The sequence below is a fragment of the Anoplopoma fimbria genome, chromosome 8 (assembly GCF_027596085.1).
Source record: "Anoplopoma fimbria isolate UVic2021 breed Golden Eagle Sablefish chromosome 8, Afim_UVic_2022, whole genome shotgun sequence".
NCBI lineage: Eukaryota > Metazoa > Chordata > Actinopteri > Perciformes > Anoplopomatidae > Anoplopoma > Anoplopoma fimbria.
In genome coordinates, this window is record NC_072456.1 from 18,181,864 (window position 1) to 18,202,007 (window position 20,144).

Consider the following 20,144-nt stretch of genomic DNA (forward strand, 5'->3'; position numbering starts at 1 on the left):
CGAAGAGCATGACAGACCAGACCAGTTTCAGAATATAATATCAGCATAATAGTGTAAAAGGAATTCATATACGAGGAGAAAAAAAAGAAAAACCTTCCTCTCCATCCGATCTGACTTTTATAACCAAAATAATCTGATTTTGAATGATTTGTGAAAGAATTATATACATACAGTTTCAATAAATAGGTGAATTTAATATTAAATTAATGTTTCATACAGGTACATTAAAATAAAAAGCACATCCATTCAAAAACCAACAATGTCCATCAGCATTTTCAATAATGACAAGAACAACAAAAATAGAAACGTTATAAACACAACAATGTTCATATGACTGCTGTGGATTTGAAGGCACTTCCTTGGCAACACATTGATCCCTCTTCCATTATTTTGGGACCTGAAATGAAATGAGAAATAAAACTTGATTAGAGTAAAACATCTAGAGTTTCTGCATGCTCTGAAGCTATATTTCAGAGAAAAAACAAAATCTTCTATCTAGTATTTGCAAAAAAAAAACCATCTTGACATCTCGACCTTTCTGAGAAAGTTGTGTTGTCAGCTTCTTAAGACAGTTATTACTGGTCTGCCATTACTGGCATTCCTGGATGTTATGTCTAAGCTCATTCAGAAATTACCAGGATAACTAAATAATGATATAATGAATCACCCTTTCAAAAGCCCCTCGATTGTGATATACATTTGTCCGATTTCTCAGAACAGTACAGACAGAATCTTATTATCTGATTCACTTGAGAAACTGAATACCTGAGAATGTGTCAGCCTCTTTATTTTAATAATCACCATAAGTCCTTACCAAGAAGAACTCAAATTAACCTAAATGGCCACTTGTGTAGATGAACTCTCTTGCAGCAATCACTCACCAGGTAGACCTAATTGCATTCACTGAGAGTACATTCTTTTTACCCATGTTGGATTTAGGACTAGATGGCAGTGAACCCATCAGACCGGCTGTCATGGAAGATCGCCTTAACAAAAGGGATGACTGCGTCCAAAATCACTGCACTGACGATAGTCTGAGTCCTAGCATTGTCCTGAGAATGTCTTTGTTTAGGATTAGTGTGTTTAATGTTAGCCAAAGACGCATGTAGCAGTTTTTTTTGGATTGATAAAAAAAATAAAATTGTTCCTGTTCATCTAATTCTACTTTTCTTGATTTGCCCTCAGACTGAGCATTAAACTTCTTATAAAATGTTTGGTTTTGATTCCACTGATAGATATGTGTTATGTTTATAAAAATCAGGGAGCGTTGTTTAGGACAAAAAAATAAATACTTTTCATGGCAGTTGAGTTGAGTGGCACTAACATACATGTAGTTACTGTAGTAGAAAGCTCATTTCCAGTTGAGAAATAATCAAACTAGCAATTTTGCACAAATGTACATTTATCTATTTAATACCTATATGAAATTATAAAGGAACTATCAACCATAAAATGCCTAGTTTTACCTATGACTATCCACTTCACATCTGGCCAAACACTGACAGAAGACCATTCATAAATCACAACTGTTTTACAAAGAGATGGCATAACACGGTTTATAGAAATAGGGCTGAAATGGTTGATAAGTAACGGGAAAAATAGTAATTTACAATTTCATTAATCGATTAATCATTCCAACTGCTCCAATGAGAAGATTTTCTGCTCTATTTTATATGAATAGAAACTGAATATTTTAGGGTTTGAGCCATTGGTCAGATTAAACAAGGTGATTTAAGACTTCTTGGGCTCTGGGAAATTGTGATTGAAATGTTTCACTATTTTTTGGACAGACGACAAAATAATTGGTTGCAGCCCTTAATAGTTACGTTTGCAGAAACTGTAAGAAAACACGTTGTACATGAAAAAATAAAAGCATGGAATCTGTTTCTCTCACTGTGCGATTTGTGTGAAACCTCAGCCAACCATCGTTAATGCTGAATAAATAAAGTTAAATACATAACAGGACCGTGTTTCATGACCAACCGCATGAAATTATATATTCTTAAAGCACACACATGTTGCAGACAGATGCACTACAGACATGTTTCCAATTATGTGAGCATCAGTTTTTATGTTTCTGATTATGTGAGCGTTAGTTTTCAGTCATTAGAATTCCTCCACATCTCGCTGAGGAAAATGTACATAATTGTGTACACAAACATTGTTAACATATGTCCATCTTAATTGACCATTTTACTTTGCCACAGGGGAGGTTGACGTGAAACCAGAGTGAACTTAAACCCCAGCCAAGAGGAGAAAAACACTTACTTACATGCAACATCTACGATTGCATGCAGAGTGGACTCATTGCTAATCGTGTTAGCAGTCTTGCACATCTTTTGTAATCTGAAAAAAAGAAAGTGGGAAAAGAAATTGCCATGAATATGTTATCCATACCATATTGTATTTAAGAAGCCCACAATATAGTTTGCCTTGTCTAGTAAAGTCGAAGCAAATGACAAAAAACTATTTATAAACTTCCTATAAACTGTAATACAGGTCAGGTATTTTTGTTTTTATCGTTGACATTTAAAATGCACTAAAAACTACTCAATAGTGAGAGAAATGTTTGTACCAATGAATAAGACATACGAGGCAGAACTGACGTCAGAGGTGTTGCAATGTTCCTTTAACAGAGCAGCTCTGCATGTGAAGTACACAATCACTCATTTTTTTCTAATATCATCATCAGCAACATTAGCCTGAGAGATGAGCCATACATTCAACAATACTCTGCGTCATCCCATTAACTGCATCAGAGTCAACAAAGACGCAAAAGGCACTAAAAGAAGAGGGTCTTCTTTCTCTCATTCACTCTGTCCACAATAAAGGCAAGTGTAACTTAACAGAAATCCATTTGTGACAAGGGAGCATTGTCTGCAATCATTCACCGATGTCTCCTTAATTCCCAAATGTATACATTCCAGGGAGGATTGCTCCATCAGTTGCAAACTGTGGTTATAGCTTTGGTTGCTTCTATATTCCCAATCTTGGGTTCAGGACCCTCCATGGGGTTGCAGGGTAAGTATAAGGGGTATATCTAAGGGGAATATGCTATTTTTCTTTTCTCCAAAGGATCGATTATGTAATCTTTTTTTTAAATTCTTCTTTAGAAAAGGTTTGTAAAAAAAACATCCTAACATCCTTAATCAGGACTGTGTGGGTGTTTGATTTGATTGACAGTGGCAAACTGCCCAGCAACCGTCATCAGATTTCGATTCAAATATTGCTAATTCCTGATATAGTGTGGAAGTATGTGAGATCAACTATTTTCAACTAAGCCCAGCAAATATACAACCAATAAGTAGAGCACAAAAAAAGTAGATGAAAAAAACTCTCAGCTCAATTGAAATAATCCAACCAGGCATCTGAAAGGTGAAGCCAATGCAGAAGAGTCTTTAACTTGCATTATTTTTAATAGCCAGCAGGGGGAAACTCTTCTGGTTGCGAAAAGAGGTCTGATTGTATTGAAGTCTTTGAGAAAATGACTCCTCACCTATTTATGACCTCAGTAAACATAAGTTTATGGTCGCAATCACTAGTTTTAAGTCTTCTTTAATACAGCATGATGTTCATTTTGTAAATTCTGGTCCCATTTAGAGTAAAATAGAACACAAAGCAGATTATGCTGTAGGGCTTGGCTACCTTATGATTAACAGTTCACTGCCATGGTGTTGTCTGGTCTGGGATGTCAATGTTTTGCTCATAGAACTGCAAAACGGCAGTCCACACACCAGTGGGTTACGTCACAGTGTTAACGTCCACTTATGATATACAGTCTATGCATCCAACTCAGCAACAGTAAGAAGCTGGTTGAAAATATATTCTGGGCCTTTAAAAGCACTTGTGATGATGAAGGATGGCACTACAGACATTGAGAACATTATAAAAAGAGCAACATCAGAGGAAAAGGCATACATACATGCTGGTCTTGAGCAATCCCTCGTGTTGTGATAAAGTCTATGAAAGTGTGTTCTGCACTCCGACGAGAACTTGACTGGTCCTGCTTAATAGAAAAGGTCTCATCAGGCAAAATGATAAATAATTCAATTATTATTTCCTCTTTATCAAATTTGCTAGTACTATAAAACTATAGCGCTTCATATGCATTTTCTTAAGCTGTTTTCCCCTTATATTTTTTAAACAGCATTATTAGAAACAACAAAGGGATGGGAGGGGGGGCTGTAAAAGTAACATTTCCCACTGACTGTGGTTATTGATACGACAACAGTCTAAAACGTCATAGATGATATTGCAAACACCAACTCACTTGTATCTTTTCCCTCCAAACTGGAAAATTCCCAAGCAAAATCAAAATATCTAAAGACACCCCTTTATATAGAGCTGGAGATTGACAATTTTCAGCGAGAGGCATTATGGATTTAGAACAAACAGCGCAACATCTTTGGCACTAAGTGAATTAAAGAATAAATGGAGTTATTGTATGGTCAAAAATGGTATTATGTGGGCTCTAATGAAAAAAAAGCTTTTCATACCAATGACCACAATATATAACTCGACTAATTAGAACGACGTGGTATCAGAGAGTTTCTGCTGAATTGGGTAAGAAGGTAAAAGAAACGGGCAACAATTTGTAAACATAGGTGAGCAAAAGTCCACATGCATGGATATTACTTGAGAGTCCCTCAGGGGTCATTATTTGGCCGGGAATCGTTCATTTTGCACAAAAATGTTTGTATGCAGAGAGTATCACAAATACTTAATACAACATTAAGCATTTGTATTGTTTTATTAAGATAAATACAAATCTTATTTTGCACACTTAACTATGACTAACACTTATATGGTCTTAACACAAAATAATGTTAATAAGCCTCCTATAGGGGCGTATAAGGGCCTTATACTAAAACTACCTTTAAATAAAACTAAAGTGAAAGGGAACAGTTCAATACCACATTCTTGGTTAAGGAGTCAGAGTTCAACTGGACTTGGTGAACAGAGAACTTGAGTTTTCAACTATAATCACTTCTGACTTACAGATTTTCACACCAATCATGAAGTCTACACACAGGTCCTGAGACAAATAATCAGCTTAACCTTGCACTGCCTTCAACTTAATTCTGTCGGCTTTAGACCATGTGCCGTTTCTCTGCACTTCTACCCTACAGCTAAGCTGGGCAACCCTCCACTGACCCACAGGAGTGCCAGTGTTCATGTAGCCTGTTGTTGGCATACATTTTAGCCAAAGTTTGTATAGGGGACGTAACTACTATGCTTCAAAACATGTCTGAAAAGGAAACTTTGCACTCATGATGTTGTCTTTGATGTCAATTTTCTTACCTGTGAAATGCTGAATGAATTTGCCTTTCATGTTTACATCTCTAGGAAAGATTTCTGGAAAAGAAAAATCAGTCAGCTTTTTAATCAACAGTCATTTTAAAACAACTGAGAGACTGACAATTGAGAATAGTCAAGATAAATACGATTTTCATTGGCGGAGTCATCCTCCTTCGCATGCATCTTTGAAATAAAAGGGAATTTATCAATATCAGCCCTTTAAAAAGGTCAAAATAAAGATCAGAACTATGTGTGGCTGCACTATTATTCATGATTAATGTGCTGGAGATTTTTGGGGCATTAAAATTATTCTACAGCACTCACTGCATCTTATAAAAAACATAATTTCTAACTACAGTAATCTAAATGAACATGATTCGTTGTGAATCGTGTTCATCAGTAGAGCAGCAAATGTATATTTAAATGATGAACATTTTTCTCTATGGAGATCTGTTTTCAGTTGGACATTTCATAAAGTCTAGATGGGGTTATGGCCTCAAGTTCCCCCCCTTCCTTCTCAATGTCCATGCAGGCAACACATGAAGGTGTCTGATAACACACTGGCCGATCTAACAGGCTAAAGAGATTATTGTATGGGAGTTTAATGCTCATCAGAATAAGTCCATGCAAGTAGTTACTGGGCTAACGTTACTTTATCCCCAGACCCAGGAACATATAAGATGTTACTGCAGGAGGATGAAAGATAACAATTTAGCAAATTTGAAAGCCAGCAGAGAAAGTCATTTTTAAAAAAAAAATACATTTAAATTCCATATATACAGTAAAGCCAGAACAAAAACACCATACCCCGACTAATCAAACAAAATATATTTTAAAATTCTACAGTTATGGACATGTGAGAGCAGACTGTGCCATCAAGACAAAACCGAGATGTGAAGAGTGAAAATGGCAGCCTGGATTACAAAAAGACAGATAACATGGTTTATTATGCACCAGTGTGTGGTTTTTCCCAGGCATTAATAAATGCATGTCAACAAAAATAAAACCAAAGTCTATAGCTGCCAGCCTCAAGCTTATTTCTTGTTTCATACATTTTAAATTTGAAGAAGCTGTAACAGATAAAACCAGTGGTATAATAAACACCTTTCCTTATGTCTGTCTGCAACATGTTCGCAATTTGTGGCTTCTGAGTAACATGCAAAGGCAACACACACCCACATTAGTGGGTTAACAGATGTTTCTCCTTCCTCCTCGTTGTGTTAAAAACCTCTATCCTTGCATGACCATGGATCTTTTGGTAGTGTCACACGCACCATTTGCCAATATGCTGCTTTTAATAACCTCAAAGATAAATTCCATCCAGTCACTGGTCTGAGAAAGGTACTTTTCCCATTGCATAACCTGGGGCCGAAACTTTGAGCTTTGGGATGCCTGTGCAGCATCACTAGAACATTATCTAACTGACAGTGACGGTAGAGAGGATCTGAGGGCAGATAAACACTATGTGTTCACTCTGCTCTTAATAAACTCCCATTGCACATACCAGTGAGGCACAATCCTTAATCAAAACCTCAGGCAAACTTTGCGTGTGATCTCAGATAATTGAAGAGGTATGTATCAAAGACTTAGTTAAATGGCTTAAATCCAGTCTGAACATAATGCTCCATTCAAGCCCCTAAAGGCAGAGCTGCACCAAACTCATTCTCACTTGTCAGAGACATCAGATTTTGATACAACGCTGTGAACTACATGAATGTGACTCAAGGACAGCCAGTCCTGCGTCTCCGCTCTGCCGGGTGCGTCTTGCGGAGATGCTCTCGATTGGAGATGCTCTATGGGACGTCACAGTGCATTTGCGTGCGTGCAGGGCGGTCGTCATTCATGTTTAAGACTCCACAATGAATCACTCTGAATGAATCATTCACAAGTTGGCTCCTCCTACATGAGTTCCTTGTACCTATCCATGTCTCCGTTCATCGATCAATCGCAGTTTGAACGAGGGAGCAATATGTCCAAGACATGGGGTGAAAAGGTATCTCTTAGAAATAAGAACACAAAGTATGAAAAATGTAACATAGCTTCTTATAGAGAGTCTATGGATATAGCCCCTTTTCCCTACGCAGATGAAGTATATCTTTATTACATGCATTATATAACCACTTTAAACTGAGTTAGACATTTGAGGACAAAAAGAACATGAATGCTGTACCCTGTCTTTTAAGCATATTCTTGCCAAATACCATTTATGAGAAGAAAACCTTTTTTTCCTCTTCCATACGTCTTGAATTAACATGCATACACTAAGATCCATAAGGCTCCTAAATAAGGTGTACAGCACAGACCAGTCCAATGACAGCTGTCTCCCACAGTAAAATGGGGATTATGCTTTCATCAGGACCTATAAATAAATCTTATCAGCTTACCTATGAGTCTACTGTTATCCAGCCTAGGAACATAGAAAGGCTTTTCACGGGAGGAGAACTTCATGTCTTGGGCTGAAGTGAAGAGTCCACTGCTACAGCGCCTGGAGACGGGTTTGTCCCGTTGCTGGCTGTCTCTGATAACCTGCAAGATTAGATCCAACAGGGTCCTTCTTTCTTTCTGCTTGACGTCCTTGCTGTCCATACACTGGCCCGAGGTGATGAGCAGAAAGAAGATTGTCAACAGAATGTGCCATTTCCTCTCCACCTGCATGACTTCACTGTCTGAGAACATAAGCAAATAAGTTGGGTTTTTTACACATGCAATTGAGTCCATTTCATTCCAACAACAAAAAAGATAGCTGTACACTTTGCATCATGCTGAACCCAAATTGCTTGCCATTTGAGATCCTTGACATTCCCAAAATTACTCTAAAAATAAATCCCTCAGGAGGTACCATACACACTCTATATAAGTGGAATAAATCCCCAGAATGCACTTTGCGCACCAGTCCTATTTCTTCTAGTGTAACACATTGGTAAAACAAATAAAGTCACTCTAACTTTGGACTTACTTTAGGAGATAAATGTGCGTATGTCCTGGAGAGTGGACACAGTTGTCTTCAGCAAATTCTTCCAGGCGTTGTGGTCCGTATAGGGGAGAGAGAGTACTGCCTGCAGATTGTGCTCACCACCGTCTTTCTTGAAATAATGCCTCCGTATTTATACGAGGAGCCACCTTCTTGAAGGTAATACAATCGATTTCGTGTGGGTGGTTAAGCAATGTTGACATCTTTGGTGCAATTTTTTTCCAGCGGCAGTCGCTCACTTTGCCATGCGCCCCTCCTTTACGCACCAAAACATCACTAGTTGTAGTTTTCCTGGACAATTTCAGCTCCAAATAAAAACGATCCTTTACAAGCAAAGTAATGTTTAAACGTCTAACAAAATGAGACCCACCGACATTTCCATTTAAAAAATAAATAAAGAATAAAGACCGTGGCGCGTCAGTGCGCAGGAAAGTATTTTTTCCAAATGGAGCAACTTGTTGGACGTTGGGTGCAGAGAAGAGGAGAATCTGTGGGCCTGTAAGCTCCTGGCTGACCTGTCAGCGTGTCGGTGTTTTTGCTCACCGATGTCCAAGTCTTGTGACCGCCTAAGCGCTGCAGAGAATGCGCCTCCAGGAGCAGCCATCCGTCTCCCAGCCTTACTGGATAGAAATCTAGAATTGTGTTAAAAGTTTAAAACGGCATGAGATTGTATGATACAATTAAAAATGCATTTAAAGAGAGTTCAAAAAGTTAGTGGACTTCTAATGCAGCTGTCTGAATTAAAAGCCCAATTTAAAGACGATCAAAAAAGTTAAATTAACCTGAAATGAATGCAATATTTAATGAAAGCATTAAGTCTGCAAATTGGATCATATTTTCATCTGTAATTTATAGTCGGAATTTATTAGGCTAAAGCTTCCTTTATTTCTGCTAAGTTTTAGTTTGGCACCGGCAGCTGGACTTTGCATGCATCCTGTCACATTACACCGAGTGGCCTTGGATGAGAGACTTTTACGCGTCTGTAAATCCAAAGGAAGCACGCCACCTAGTGGTGTCTCACTTGTTCAAAGAAGCTGCTGGCCTAAGATAACCAAATGGGCGAATTTCCTCGCGCATTACTCATTTCCATGGTTCTCATTAATATTTATTCATAAAGTATGCATGTACAAGTTTCCCCGAATACTTCGAATCCATTTATGTAATTCCTCATCCGATACAGGAGAAGTCTTCTTTGACAAAAATCAAAAGGAGTCATTCCTCAAATAAATGAGTAATGAGAAATAGAGGAGATCTCATGGGGATCTGGAGAAAGCAGAGCTTGACTCATGGTCGCTCTCCTGGCAAACTGGCAAACTTTTATAAAACACATTTAAATAAATTATAAAATGTATCACTTCCACATACTTTGAGGCATGCTATAAAAAAATATTATCGCAAAACCAGGTATAGACCCCCCCCCAAAGAAATAGAGGATAATGGCCACAAATAACACTGACTAAAAACTGAAAAGAAGGGTTTTCTTAAATAGTAGGCCAGAGTGACACCCTGTTAGGATTTATTAGAGGGAGGCCATCAATACAAGGAGCGATTAGGCCTGTTTGAATATAGTGATTAGGCTTTTATATAGGATAATGGATATATTATTGTTGTTCCTTATATTTAGAAAGCTTGACACAAAGTAGAACATCCTTTTATTTTTAGGGCATTTGTGGTTTTGGAGAGTTTTTAATCATGACACTAGATCAATATCTTAACCAGATGGTACACCCCCTCGTTTTAAAATGAGCAAAAGTATAAAACAAAGTTGCACAAGTTCACAACCTCTCTCTTCTACTGTAGTTGCATTAGAAATGCTGTCAATAGTTATCAAAAAACCAAGAAATTTAGCAATTTAATGCTTTTTAAATAAAAATTGTTGTAAATCACCTGGCAGATAAACCGACTTCAGAAAAATGTTGAGCAGATTCCAAAGGTTATTCCGATTATAGAGCATCGTTAGCCATACATGACTGCCATCCTGTGGCAGCAGATGGTATCCCCATTTAAACGACAGGCAAATACTCAGAGGTGCAAAAGGAGACAATATTCAATTACATTTATATTTTTATACATGGAACAAAATGTATGAATGCAAATCTAGGTTAGAAGATGAATGAATAGAGAACTCTCTCTCTCTCTCTCTCTTTGGTCGCATTTATATGACAAATATAGAAATGTCTTTCAAGGTGCCTTATCCAGTTTACTCCCTTTTCATATCTTACAAAAACATGAAGATAAACTTAAACTACATAAGAAAAGTAAATCCAGTTATTTAAAGAAAGCAACCTTGGTAAAAGATGATTTTGTCTACAGGCTGTTGACCTTTAAGTAAATTTGAACTTTAAAAAATTAAATTGGTTAGGACCCTTAGTAAAGAACTGTTATAACCTGCCCTGCTCCTCGGTCTTGTTTTACCTCTGCTGTATGTCTTTCATTCATGCTTGGTGTTTTATATTATTACTCACCTCTGCTCTCCTTTCACATCACCTCACTTCCTGCCTGGGTGTTTTCCTGCCAGATTTGATTGTCTGCCTCGCCCTCATTCATTTCACCTGTTCCCCATTAGCACTGGTCTGCAGTCACCTGACCTCCCGCTCCCAATCAGTGTGTCTCGACAAATAACTTCCTAGTTCCTTTGTTTTTGTTGGGTTGTCTTCATCTTTTGTTTGGTGCTCTGTTACCTGTTTGCCACTAATCTTGCCTGCTGTTTCCTGCCTGTCGTTCAGCAGGGGAAGGACTCAAACACAGATAAAGGATGAGGCTGCAGAAAGAACAAAGCTATGATTTATTGCAGGTGGCTTACAGGGTTTGAGTCCAAAACCTGCAGGCAAGGTCATAAGCAAAACCTGGCAGGTTTTTGTAGAGACAGACTAAATGGGGAAGGATAACAGGTGAGCAGGAGGTCAGGTGACTGCAGGTGAAGTGATCTGAAAAGAGAGGAGAGTAACAAAATAAAACACAAAACACCAAAAATGAATGAAAGACATGAAACAGAGGGAAACATGAAGCAGTGAAGACTATGAAAATAAAAACGATTGGTGTTTTTTGTTTTAATTTAGGTCACATCTTTTTTGTTTAAAAATGACCTGTAAAATAATCCTAATTTTATTATCAAGTATTGTTATATTGGGAACTATTGCACAAACACAATTTCACACCGCGAAATGTTCCCACCTTGAACTGCAGAACTGCATTGCACTGTTTTAGAAAAAGGTCTTTATTTTTTGATGACTTTATGGATATAAATATATGGTCTTTTCAACCATATATTAGATTAATCTGGCAACATATTACCTTTTGAGAAATTCAAATCTACAGTGCAACTGTAAACATTATGATTAAAAGAATGTGAGAACTTGTTTTAATTTGATGGCTAAAAATGCCCTCTTGTCTTGCCTGATGGACATGTTTTTTCAAGTAACATTTTGCCAAACAAAGTGGTCCGGAATACAAATGTTTTATATACTTTGCTATTCAGCATGAACTCATCTTACCTTTTGTCAGCCTACCTTAAAGAAATTGTACAGTAAATTCTTAAACTTATAACTACAAAAGAAAAAGAACTTCACTTCAAAGTTACTGATATACAGTATGTCCTTCAAGAGAAGTCCTTAGACTAAGGTTCAACATTGATCGCATTGGGTATATATTCTCTGATGAAGAAACTAAAGCAATACTTTCTGGTGTGATTATTGGCTAGAATCAGAATACTTTTCTCTTTACAATTTTACCAGAAATACTACTATGGAGTGAAATAAAACTGGATTACTGTAGAATATTTGATTTATTTTACATATATTTATTAATCTAAAAAAGTTAATGTATTTAGACTCCCCAAATGACAGGCCCACGGGTCTTTGGGGAAGATGACCTTTTAAATATTTATGTTGCATAGGTCCACTGCAGACTTTTGGATCTGATATCTAAAATATATATATATATATATATATATATATATATATATATATATATATATATATATATATATATATTTATATATATATATATATATATATATATATATATATATATATATATTATTTTAGATATCAGATCCAAAAGTCTGCAGTGGACCTATGCAACATAAACTAAAAAAAAAAAAATTACAAAGTTGTTTTCTGTTATGATATAATCCCACTTTAAATGTGTTCAGAATACTTATTGTGTACATAGTACATTGACATATAATAATGATATTCATAGTATACTTTCTACATATTTAGCACTTCCGGAATGACGGTTACTATGGAGACGGGCCAAGCGCTATGTCAACATGCGGACGTAGACTTCATGTTTGATGCACTGTAGCTTAACGTTGGTTTAGTTTTACACTCTTTAAGTTTGGTTATTTGATAAGAAACACTGAAAAGGTGTTTTCACCCTCAGGAGGTAGAGACATGTCGCAGAGGTAAGCTACGTGATGAAACTTAAGATAACGATCGTTGGCTGTAGCAGCAGAGAAGCAGCAGGAACCATGGCAACAATAATGTCACGTGGGACACATGGCACTCCAGAGAGTCCTGCTGGTTTAATGGTTGTTTCTGTTTCATTGACTAATTAGCAGTTTGGCCATTGTTTACTGGCTTTGTTGCACTTTACATTTCTAGCTGTGATACCATTTACAATGTATGACCTTTTATGATAACAATTTACAATAATACCACACAAATGTACAATCTTTCATTACATTTACATTACAGTCATTTAGCAGACGCTTTTATCCAAAGCGACTTACAGTCAGTAGTATATTACATATCATTCACACACTGATGACAGGCTACCATGCAAGGTGCCACCATCAGACTCTAACTAACATTCATGCAACATCCAGTCCACACCGATGGCAAGCCTTCGGGAGCAACTTGGGGTTAAGTGTCTTGCCCAAGGACACATCGACTGCCGAAGCCGGGTATCGAACCACCGACCCTCTGATTGGAGAACTACCTTGCTCTCCACTACGCCACAGCCGCCCCTTTCCATACATATCTTCCATCTTGGATACTTTTTCTCCTTGTGTATATATGTTTCCCATGAATAAAGTGTGGCTTGCATTCATTATGACATATTTATTCTTGACTATCACTCATGGATAACCATTTTCAGATTGTAAAGCCCTCTGAGGCAAATTTGTAATTTGTGATTCTGGGCTATACAACATAAACTGAACTGAACTGAACTGAACTGAATTGAATTGAATTGAATTGAATTGAATTGAATTGAATTGAATTGAATTGAATTGAATTTAATTTAATTTAATTTAATTTAATTTAATTTAATTTTTCCCAGCCTCAGCTCATCCTATTGTTTACTCTCTTCCAGCACATACAACAAGCTGTGGGGCGATGCTCAGTTAGAGTTGACCCGTCTCCTAACTGAGGAGCTACCCGCTGAGCCCCGTCGCCCAGAAAAGGACAGGGTGGTGTTCTTCCAGCGTCTGGCCATGCTTTATGTGCGCTACATCCAAATCTTCAGACAACTCGAGAAAGTCTATGACCAAGTGGTCCACCCTCAGAAGAGAAGAGTTATTCGGGCGATTCTTGAAGGTGTGATGGGGAGGGTGTTAGAGCTGAAGAATGAAATGGTGGAAAAAGAGTTTTCGGAGTACCACTACATGGATGATATCCTTCACGATTTGAAGCTTACACCTGTGAGTTTCACTTTTTAAAAGCAAGTTTAATGAAATTGGATTGCTGAAATCACCTGAGCAAAAATGATATTGACTTATGCACAGCAGACATTGCTTTATCTGTGATGACCCCTCAATAATGATATTACTTATTATTTTCTTTGTTGTCACTCCAGACAGACCTTGAGGTCCCTATCCCTCGCTATTTCATCAGTGATCGCAGCAAAGAACTACAGGAACGAAAGGCGATGCTGACAGAAATCCTTAAAATGGTGGAGATTATTGAAAGCCCAGAAGTGAGTTGGAAAGAAGCCACATCTAAGTTAACGTCTGTTCTTGATATTCTTTGACTTAATTTGTCCATTTCATTTTGTAACATACAAAAAAACTTATCAAGAAAATAGGATAAAAGTTTAAGACATAAAAGCATACACAGAAAAGAAAAAGATTGTTTTAATTCAATCATTGTTGTATTTAGCTAATCAAAGACAAGCACAACAATGTTTCAGTTATTTTGTCCTAACAGCCTCTAACGACCAAGGATATGAGTCAAGAGGAGGCCATTAAGCTCATTCAAGTGGCGGAGAGGGCCCGTCAAGGACGCCTGAGGGCCAAGTTGAATGAAGAAAGCAGAAATATGAACAGGATGTACCGGATCAAAGAGCCTGGAACAGCTGCCATTGAGTTGGCAACAGTCTGCATTCAGAAGGTCCTCTGTTACCAACATAATCCTACTTGCTTCTTTTCTCTGCCGCTGGCTTTGGATTGTGTTGTCTTTCATGCTGAGGGATTTTTGTTTGAATGTGATTTGCAGGTGTGGAGGGGCTACATACAGAGGAAGAGGGCCAAGATTGCTCGGGAGGAAGAAATGATTTTTCTGGGAATGGTGAGTGAAATGGGCTTTAAATTTGACTAATTGCCTTAAACTTTGAAAATAGATCCGCACTTTTTACTAAGCCACCAGTACTTCTAATCCAATCTAAAAGCTGAATGATATGTATACTTAAAGACCTTTTGTGTTACTTTGTCTGGCTTGATAGTAAGTTAAACCTGTTTTCCCAACTTGTTTTTCTGTCAAAAAAGGAGCAACTATATCATGAAAACTGTATATAACAGCTGTATTCCACTTTATTTTTTCCCTAAAACCTTTGATTTTTCTTAATGATGTTTTCCTTTTGTTTTTAATATGTACAGTATGTTTGTTTACTTTAATGTTATAGGCCATGGATCCAAAATACAAGGTGCCATGCCCTGCAGTAATCACTGCCCAGGCCAGTGAGGTTTGCACACGGATTAAACGGGAGGAGCACGACGCAGATTATCAGAAGTCTTTAATGGCTGTCACAAACCAACTACGAGATGTAGAGGGTCATGACATGAGCAAGACCATGAAAGACCAGATCCGACAGTGGTTCATTGAATGCCGGTATGGCTTCACATAGGGACTTGTTATGATTTTTGTTATTTGAGAGTATTTCTACAATGAATTAATCAAATAGCTGTGTTCTCACTGTCTTCCTCTTCTGTTTGAATGCAAATAGTGATGCAACAGGATCTTTTCCAGACTACCCAGATGAAGAGGACGGAGGCTCAGCCCTCATTTTTGCTGAAAAGAACCCTCAACAGGTAAAATACACCGTCAAAAGTTGAAAGAAGGATTTATTGCATATTTTTACTTTAGTTCGCAGAAGGAGAATTATGTTTGGTGTGCACATATTGTTTTCAGTTAATAGAGGAAATTGCTGCAAAGGAAGAGGAGGATTCCAGCAACAAACCAAAAGGAAAGGACGAGAAGAAGGAAAAGGGGAAAAAGGACAAGGAGAAGGAAAATGAGGAAGTAAGTTGTATTAAATCGTTTTTTATTGGTTCATATAATATACAGTAAATCCTGGTGATAAGAGGAATTTGTATTTATTCTAACCAATCCTTTTCAGTCTTTTCACTCAAAAATTGTTGTAAATTCAGTGAAGCAATTTCACTTTATTCTGAACCTCAGGAAGAAGAAGCAGGGTTGAAGATGCTACCTTCAGCTTTTCTGTCAGACTTGGAAGTGGAAAACAAAACCTTTGTAGGTATGTTTAATTTAAGAAAGGTAAAAATAATATATTATATATTATTTAATACCTTTCTAAGTGTAGCCCCTCAACTGAATAAAAGCAAACACTTGTAACATCTTGACATGATAAAAATAGGATTCCACATCCAGTTAAAAAATTGTTTTAGAATATGCGGTTTAGATGAGAAAGTACAAAATGCAACATACCTTTAGGGTTTTCTTGTATTTTGACAATCACCACCTCTCGGTGTAAAGTATCTGGGGCAGCTCCTCCTGTCAGAATGTCCAAGTGTCCTTAAACAAAGACACTGAACCCCAAGTTACTCCGTTGCAGCTCCTCCACTATCACTGTATGAATGTGTGAATGTATGGGTGAATTAGAGACAAATTGTAAAGCACTTTGTCCGGTAAGATAGAAAGAAGCTGTATAAATGCAATCTATACTAATGTCCTAGTTACCCATTCACAGAAAGCCTGAATTGAATGTTTGTCATCTTTAGAATTTTGGCAAACCCGCAATGAGTCCAGAAACTTCCACCAGAGGCATGAGGTGGAGCTGATAAAGGAAGAAAAGAGGAAAGTCATTGAGGCAGAGATTCGAGTACAGGTAATGCTGACTACAGGAAATAAAACATTTTAAATTATAAGCTACTAAGGTGTTTAAAACTGATAACAGCACCTCATGTCGCTTCTTGGTCGGTTCTGCTTTTATCAGGTAGATGAGCAGATGAGACAAGAACTGGCTGAATGGAAGCTAGCTGTGGATAAAGACAAGGGTGGTAAAACCAAAGCAAATGCAAAGGTAATGAGTGAGAGAACAATCATCACATTGTACATGTCTGGGAGGTTTGGTTGTATTGATAAGTTGAGATGTGTCCTGATGATATTTATGTATCTCCACAGAAAAAGAAAGGATCTAAGAGTGGGAAGAAGAAAAAAAAGGAGAAAGATTTGACAGCTGACAGGTGAGGTCACACAGAGGATGCACTTGTGTTGTACATGGTATTCATTATAGAATTGATTAGTATGAAGTCAATAAATCAGTGAATACAATTGCTAAGGAAAACGTTTACATCATCTATTCACGTCTGCTAGGACTCTTGAGTCTCTGTGTCAGGAGCTGATGGAACAGGGCTTGTTGAAACAAGCAAATAATGTTAGGCTGCAGGATTATTTGGGTAAGATTTTGTATATTGTTTGTGTAAACTGGTGTGCCATCTTTCAGGTTTCTCTTTGTGTCCTTATGATCATAATTGTATATGAGATTTTAATCGGATTGCAATTAGTGTGTAGACGAAGTGCAGAAACTGTTTAGTAATGATGTGCTGCCCTCTTCTGGTTTGTGATTGGCAAAACACTTTGATCACAATGAACAATTTCTAATTGCCACAATAATCTAAAGGAAATAGATTTTAAAGTCCTTTCTTGCAGTTTTCCCAATGCTTCACAATGCAGATTAATAACTATTGGACTAATAGTTGTTCTCTCTTGTTGCTAGGCGACTATAGCTACCTTGGGACCACACTGAGGCAAAATGATATTGAGCCCATGCCATCATTGTCGGATGTGCGGCAGGTCTTATCTCTATATGCAATTTTACCATTAGGTATGAAAGTTATTTTATTGATATTTTAAATAAATATAGCTGAAAGTATTGTTTCTGGTTTGAATAGAAGATGTGTGTTGTTTCAGGCTCTCAGGCGGTTCACGAGAAGGCAACCCTGATAAAGGCCATCCTGCTGGCAGGGCCTGAAGGTGTAGGGAAGAAAATGTTGGTCCATGCAATCTGCCATGAGACAGGAGCCAACCTGTTTGATCTGTCTCCTCTGAACACAGCAGGAAAGTACCAGGGCAAGAGTGGCCTTGCCATGATGCTACACATGGTGTTTAAGGTAAAACAGCGGTATTTACCCAGAATATACATGCAACACTTGGTTTCTGGGGGAAGTTTTGACTAAACTACAGTTTTTCATTATCATCTTTGCATAGGTTGCAAGATTACTGCAACCTTCAGTAATATGGATTGAAGACGCTGAAAAAATGTTCTACAAGAAAGTTCCCAAGGAAGAAAAAGAGGTATTTCTGGGCAGAATAAAAGCTGAACAGCATTATCATGTTGTTTAAATGTATCAGTTTTTGATTTGCATGGCAATTGAAACCACTTTTTGCGTTTGCACAGTTAGATCCCAAACGCTTGAAGAAAGACTTGCCCAAGTCTCTCAAGTTGATCAAAGGGGAGGATCGTGTTCTGATAGTAGGAACGACTAAAGACCCTCTAAGTGCTGATATCAAGTCACTGTGTAAAATGTACAGCAAAATCATCCTCATCCCAAGACCTGACTACGGCTCAAGATACAGTAAGAATAGACACAGTGGAGAACAATTTTAGTTAGTTTCGTTGGTATAAAAAAATTGACCTTTGACCTTTCTTGTCTTCAGCCTTGTGGAAGCAATTCATCAAAAAGCAGGGAGGTGATGTAACCAAAGCGCTGGACCTCAGCTCTCTCGCGAAGATTTCTGATGGCTACACACCAGGTCACATGGTCAAGGTGATCCAGAGCATTGTCACCAAGCGTCGCATCCTACAGCAGGCAAACAGACCGCTGACCGCTGCTGAGTTCGTGCCTCCATTAGCCAAGATTGACCCCGTGTTTCAGGAAGAAGAAGAGGCCCTGAAAGTACAGTATATCATATTTTGTTTCATTGCATTCTTATGATTGTAACTGCTTTGTTGCATATTCATTTAGTTTTTGTGTTTCTTTCTTGTGTATTTCCAGAACTGGTACGCAAAGACTCCCCTGGGAAAGAAGAGGATTAAAGCTGCCACAGGGAAGGAAGAAGAAGAGGCTCCAGTTAAAGGCAAAGATGCAAAGAAGAAAGGGAAAAAATAAGTTTGTCATCATGTTTTTATCACAACTGAATCTAGTTATATATTTATTGAAGCTTGTATGTGATCATATGATGGCTGTCTGATTTACTCCCTACAAGAAAAATTTAATTAAAAGCAGTCCATTTGTTTTTGTTGTGTGTTTTTAATTGGTACTGCCGTTGGAGGATGCATCAGAAAGGGTGAGCAATGAAATGCTTACACTGGTGTTTGTGTTAGAAATGCAATATCATGGTGAACTCTTCTTGGACCTGTTACTTGGTTAAAGGAGACAAAATGCCACAGCTTCCATACCTCACACAGGACTTTGTGCAGGCTATAAGGAAGGGTGCTAACTCCTGTCATGTGACCATCCTATGAAGAGTTATTTAGAGTATGAAGCAATGATAATTTTGTCCAAAGATAGAATGTAATAAGTGAATCTATTTCTGCTCATAGCGATAATCAAAATTCATCATTGTATCCAATTTCCATGTTTTCTTTATGTTTATTTTAAATCTTGCATTACCTACTTCTACGTGTGATTGTCCTGGAGTTGATCCTTGAATTTAGTTGAAATATTTACCTGAATAACATCAACCATCACAGACGCTCAAATGCAGCCAACCAAACTACATGCTCTGTTTGAATATGAACTGAAATAAATTCAGCCTGGCTCGGAGGGACTGGCTGACTCATACTCAAGGCCACACTGTAGTTAGATATACCAAGATTGTCAAGGGCATCTAATGTCATTCTACTCTACAACTACCTGACTATATGGTTACATATAACACTACATTTGGAATGTGGCTTACTGAAATAACACAGATAATCATGGTGTTACAAAAGGCATCAGGGTCATTCAGTCAGGGCTCATGTTCAAATGACAACTGTACACACGTTTGTGATCAAATGTATGTATTGAACATTTCTATATTCCTCTGCTATGACTGCTGTCAGGTGTAGATAGTCAGGACCAGAGGAAATGTGACACACAAGAAGGAGTGAGGGGAGTTTCAAACGGGTCCAGAGGCTTAGGTGGAGTGTTCAGCTGTTTTGTCGAGTTCTAAATTCACTCAACACATCCTCACGTTGCCTTGGTCCCTTTAACGTCACTCTATTTTTAGCCTATGTGCATCAGCATCAGTAGGATGCTGCACACGAGAAGGCCTACATTTCACCATATCAACCATTGGCCGTTTTCACTTTTCTTAGATCTGCTTGAGTTCAATCTTGATTTGAATTCCCGTTTATAAATTGCATTGAAGGCCATGAAATGCACCGATTTGAAATCGGATATATGTTTTGTTTAGAATTCATAAAC

The 20,144-nt window shown here is 37.7% G+C and overlaps 2 protein-coding genes across 8 annotated transcripts; one reads left to right on the top strand and one right to left on the bottom strand.

Moving 5' to 3' along the window:
- Positions 1 to 181: 181 nt before the first annotated feature.
- Positions 182 to 11,004, bottom strand: alkal1 (ALK and LTK ligand 1). 7 transcript variants are annotated; one of them, XM_054603299.1, is made up of 7 exons: positions 10,951 to 11,004; positions 8,813 to 8,901; positions 7,683 to 7,964; positions 5,302 to 5,355; positions 3,923 to 4,006; positions 2,273 to 2,346; positions 182 to 397 (listed from the first exon to the last, which is right to left on the bottom strand). In XM_054603299.1, exons 2-6 carry the CDS (start codon positions 8,871 to 8,873, stop codon positions 2,282 to 2,284), a joined length of 546 nt encoding a protein of 181 aa, XP_054459274.1. In that variant the 5' UTR covers positions 8,874 to 8,901; positions 10,951 to 11,004; the 3' UTR covers positions 182 to 397; positions 2,273 to 2,281. The 7 variants fall into 7 exon arrangements, with proteins under 7 accessions (XP_054459274.1, XP_054459276.1, XP_054459273.1 ...); XM_054603301.1 differs by lacking the exon at positions 10,951 to 11,004 and adding an exon at positions 10,157 to 10,210; XM_054603298.1 differs by lacking the exon at positions 10,951 to 11,004 and adding an exon at positions 10,735 to 10,942 and having other exon boundaries at positions 183 to 397; positions 2,269 to 2,346.
- Positions 11,005 to 12,666: 1,662 nt separating this feature from the next.
- Positions 12,667 to 18,842, top strand: zgc:153738 (uncharacterized protein LOC558115 homolog). Its single transcript, XM_054602995.1, has 19 exons — positions 12,667 to 12,677; positions 13,556 to 13,916; positions 14,072 to 14,191; positions 14,422 to 14,604; positions 14,710 to 14,781; positions 15,116 to 15,321; positions 15,437 to 15,521; positions 15,622 to 15,732; positions 15,892 to 15,967; positions 16,452 to 16,558; positions 16,667 to 16,753; positions 16,855 to 16,916; positions 17,047 to 17,129; positions 17,450 to 17,557; positions 17,644 to 17,843; positions 17,941 to 18,027; positions 18,131 to 18,308; positions 18,391 to 18,629; positions 18,729 to 18,842. Exons 1-19 carry the CDS (start codon positions 12,667 to 12,669, stop codon positions 18,840 to 18,842), a joined length of 2,490 nt encoding a protein of 829 aa, XP_054458970.1.
- The last annotated feature ends 1,302 nt before the right edge of the window (positions 18,843 to 20,144 follow it).

Coding starts and splice junctions, on each gene's coding strand:
- alkal1 (XM_054603299.1), bottom strand. CDS start 8,873: ATGGCTGCTCCTGGAGGCGCATTCTCTGCAGCGCTTAGGCGGTCACAA. Junction 5,356..7,682: donor GGATAACAGTAGACTCATAG/GTAAGCTGATAA, acceptor TTTCTTTTCCAG/AAATCTTTCCTAGAGATGTA. Junction 4,007..5,301: donor ATTCATTCAGCATTTCACAG/GTAAGAAAATTG, acceptor TTTTCTATTAAG/CAGGACCAGTCAAGTTCTCG.
- zgc:153738 (XM_054602995.1), top strand. Junction 14,605..14,709: donor CAACAGTCTGCATTCAGAAG/GTCCTCTGTTAC, acceptor TGTGATTTGCAG/GTGTGGAGGGGCTACATACA. Junction 18,028..18,130: donor TTCCCAAGGAAGAAAAAGAG/GTATTTCTGGGC, acceptor GCGTTTGCACAG/TTAGATCCCAAACGCTTGAA.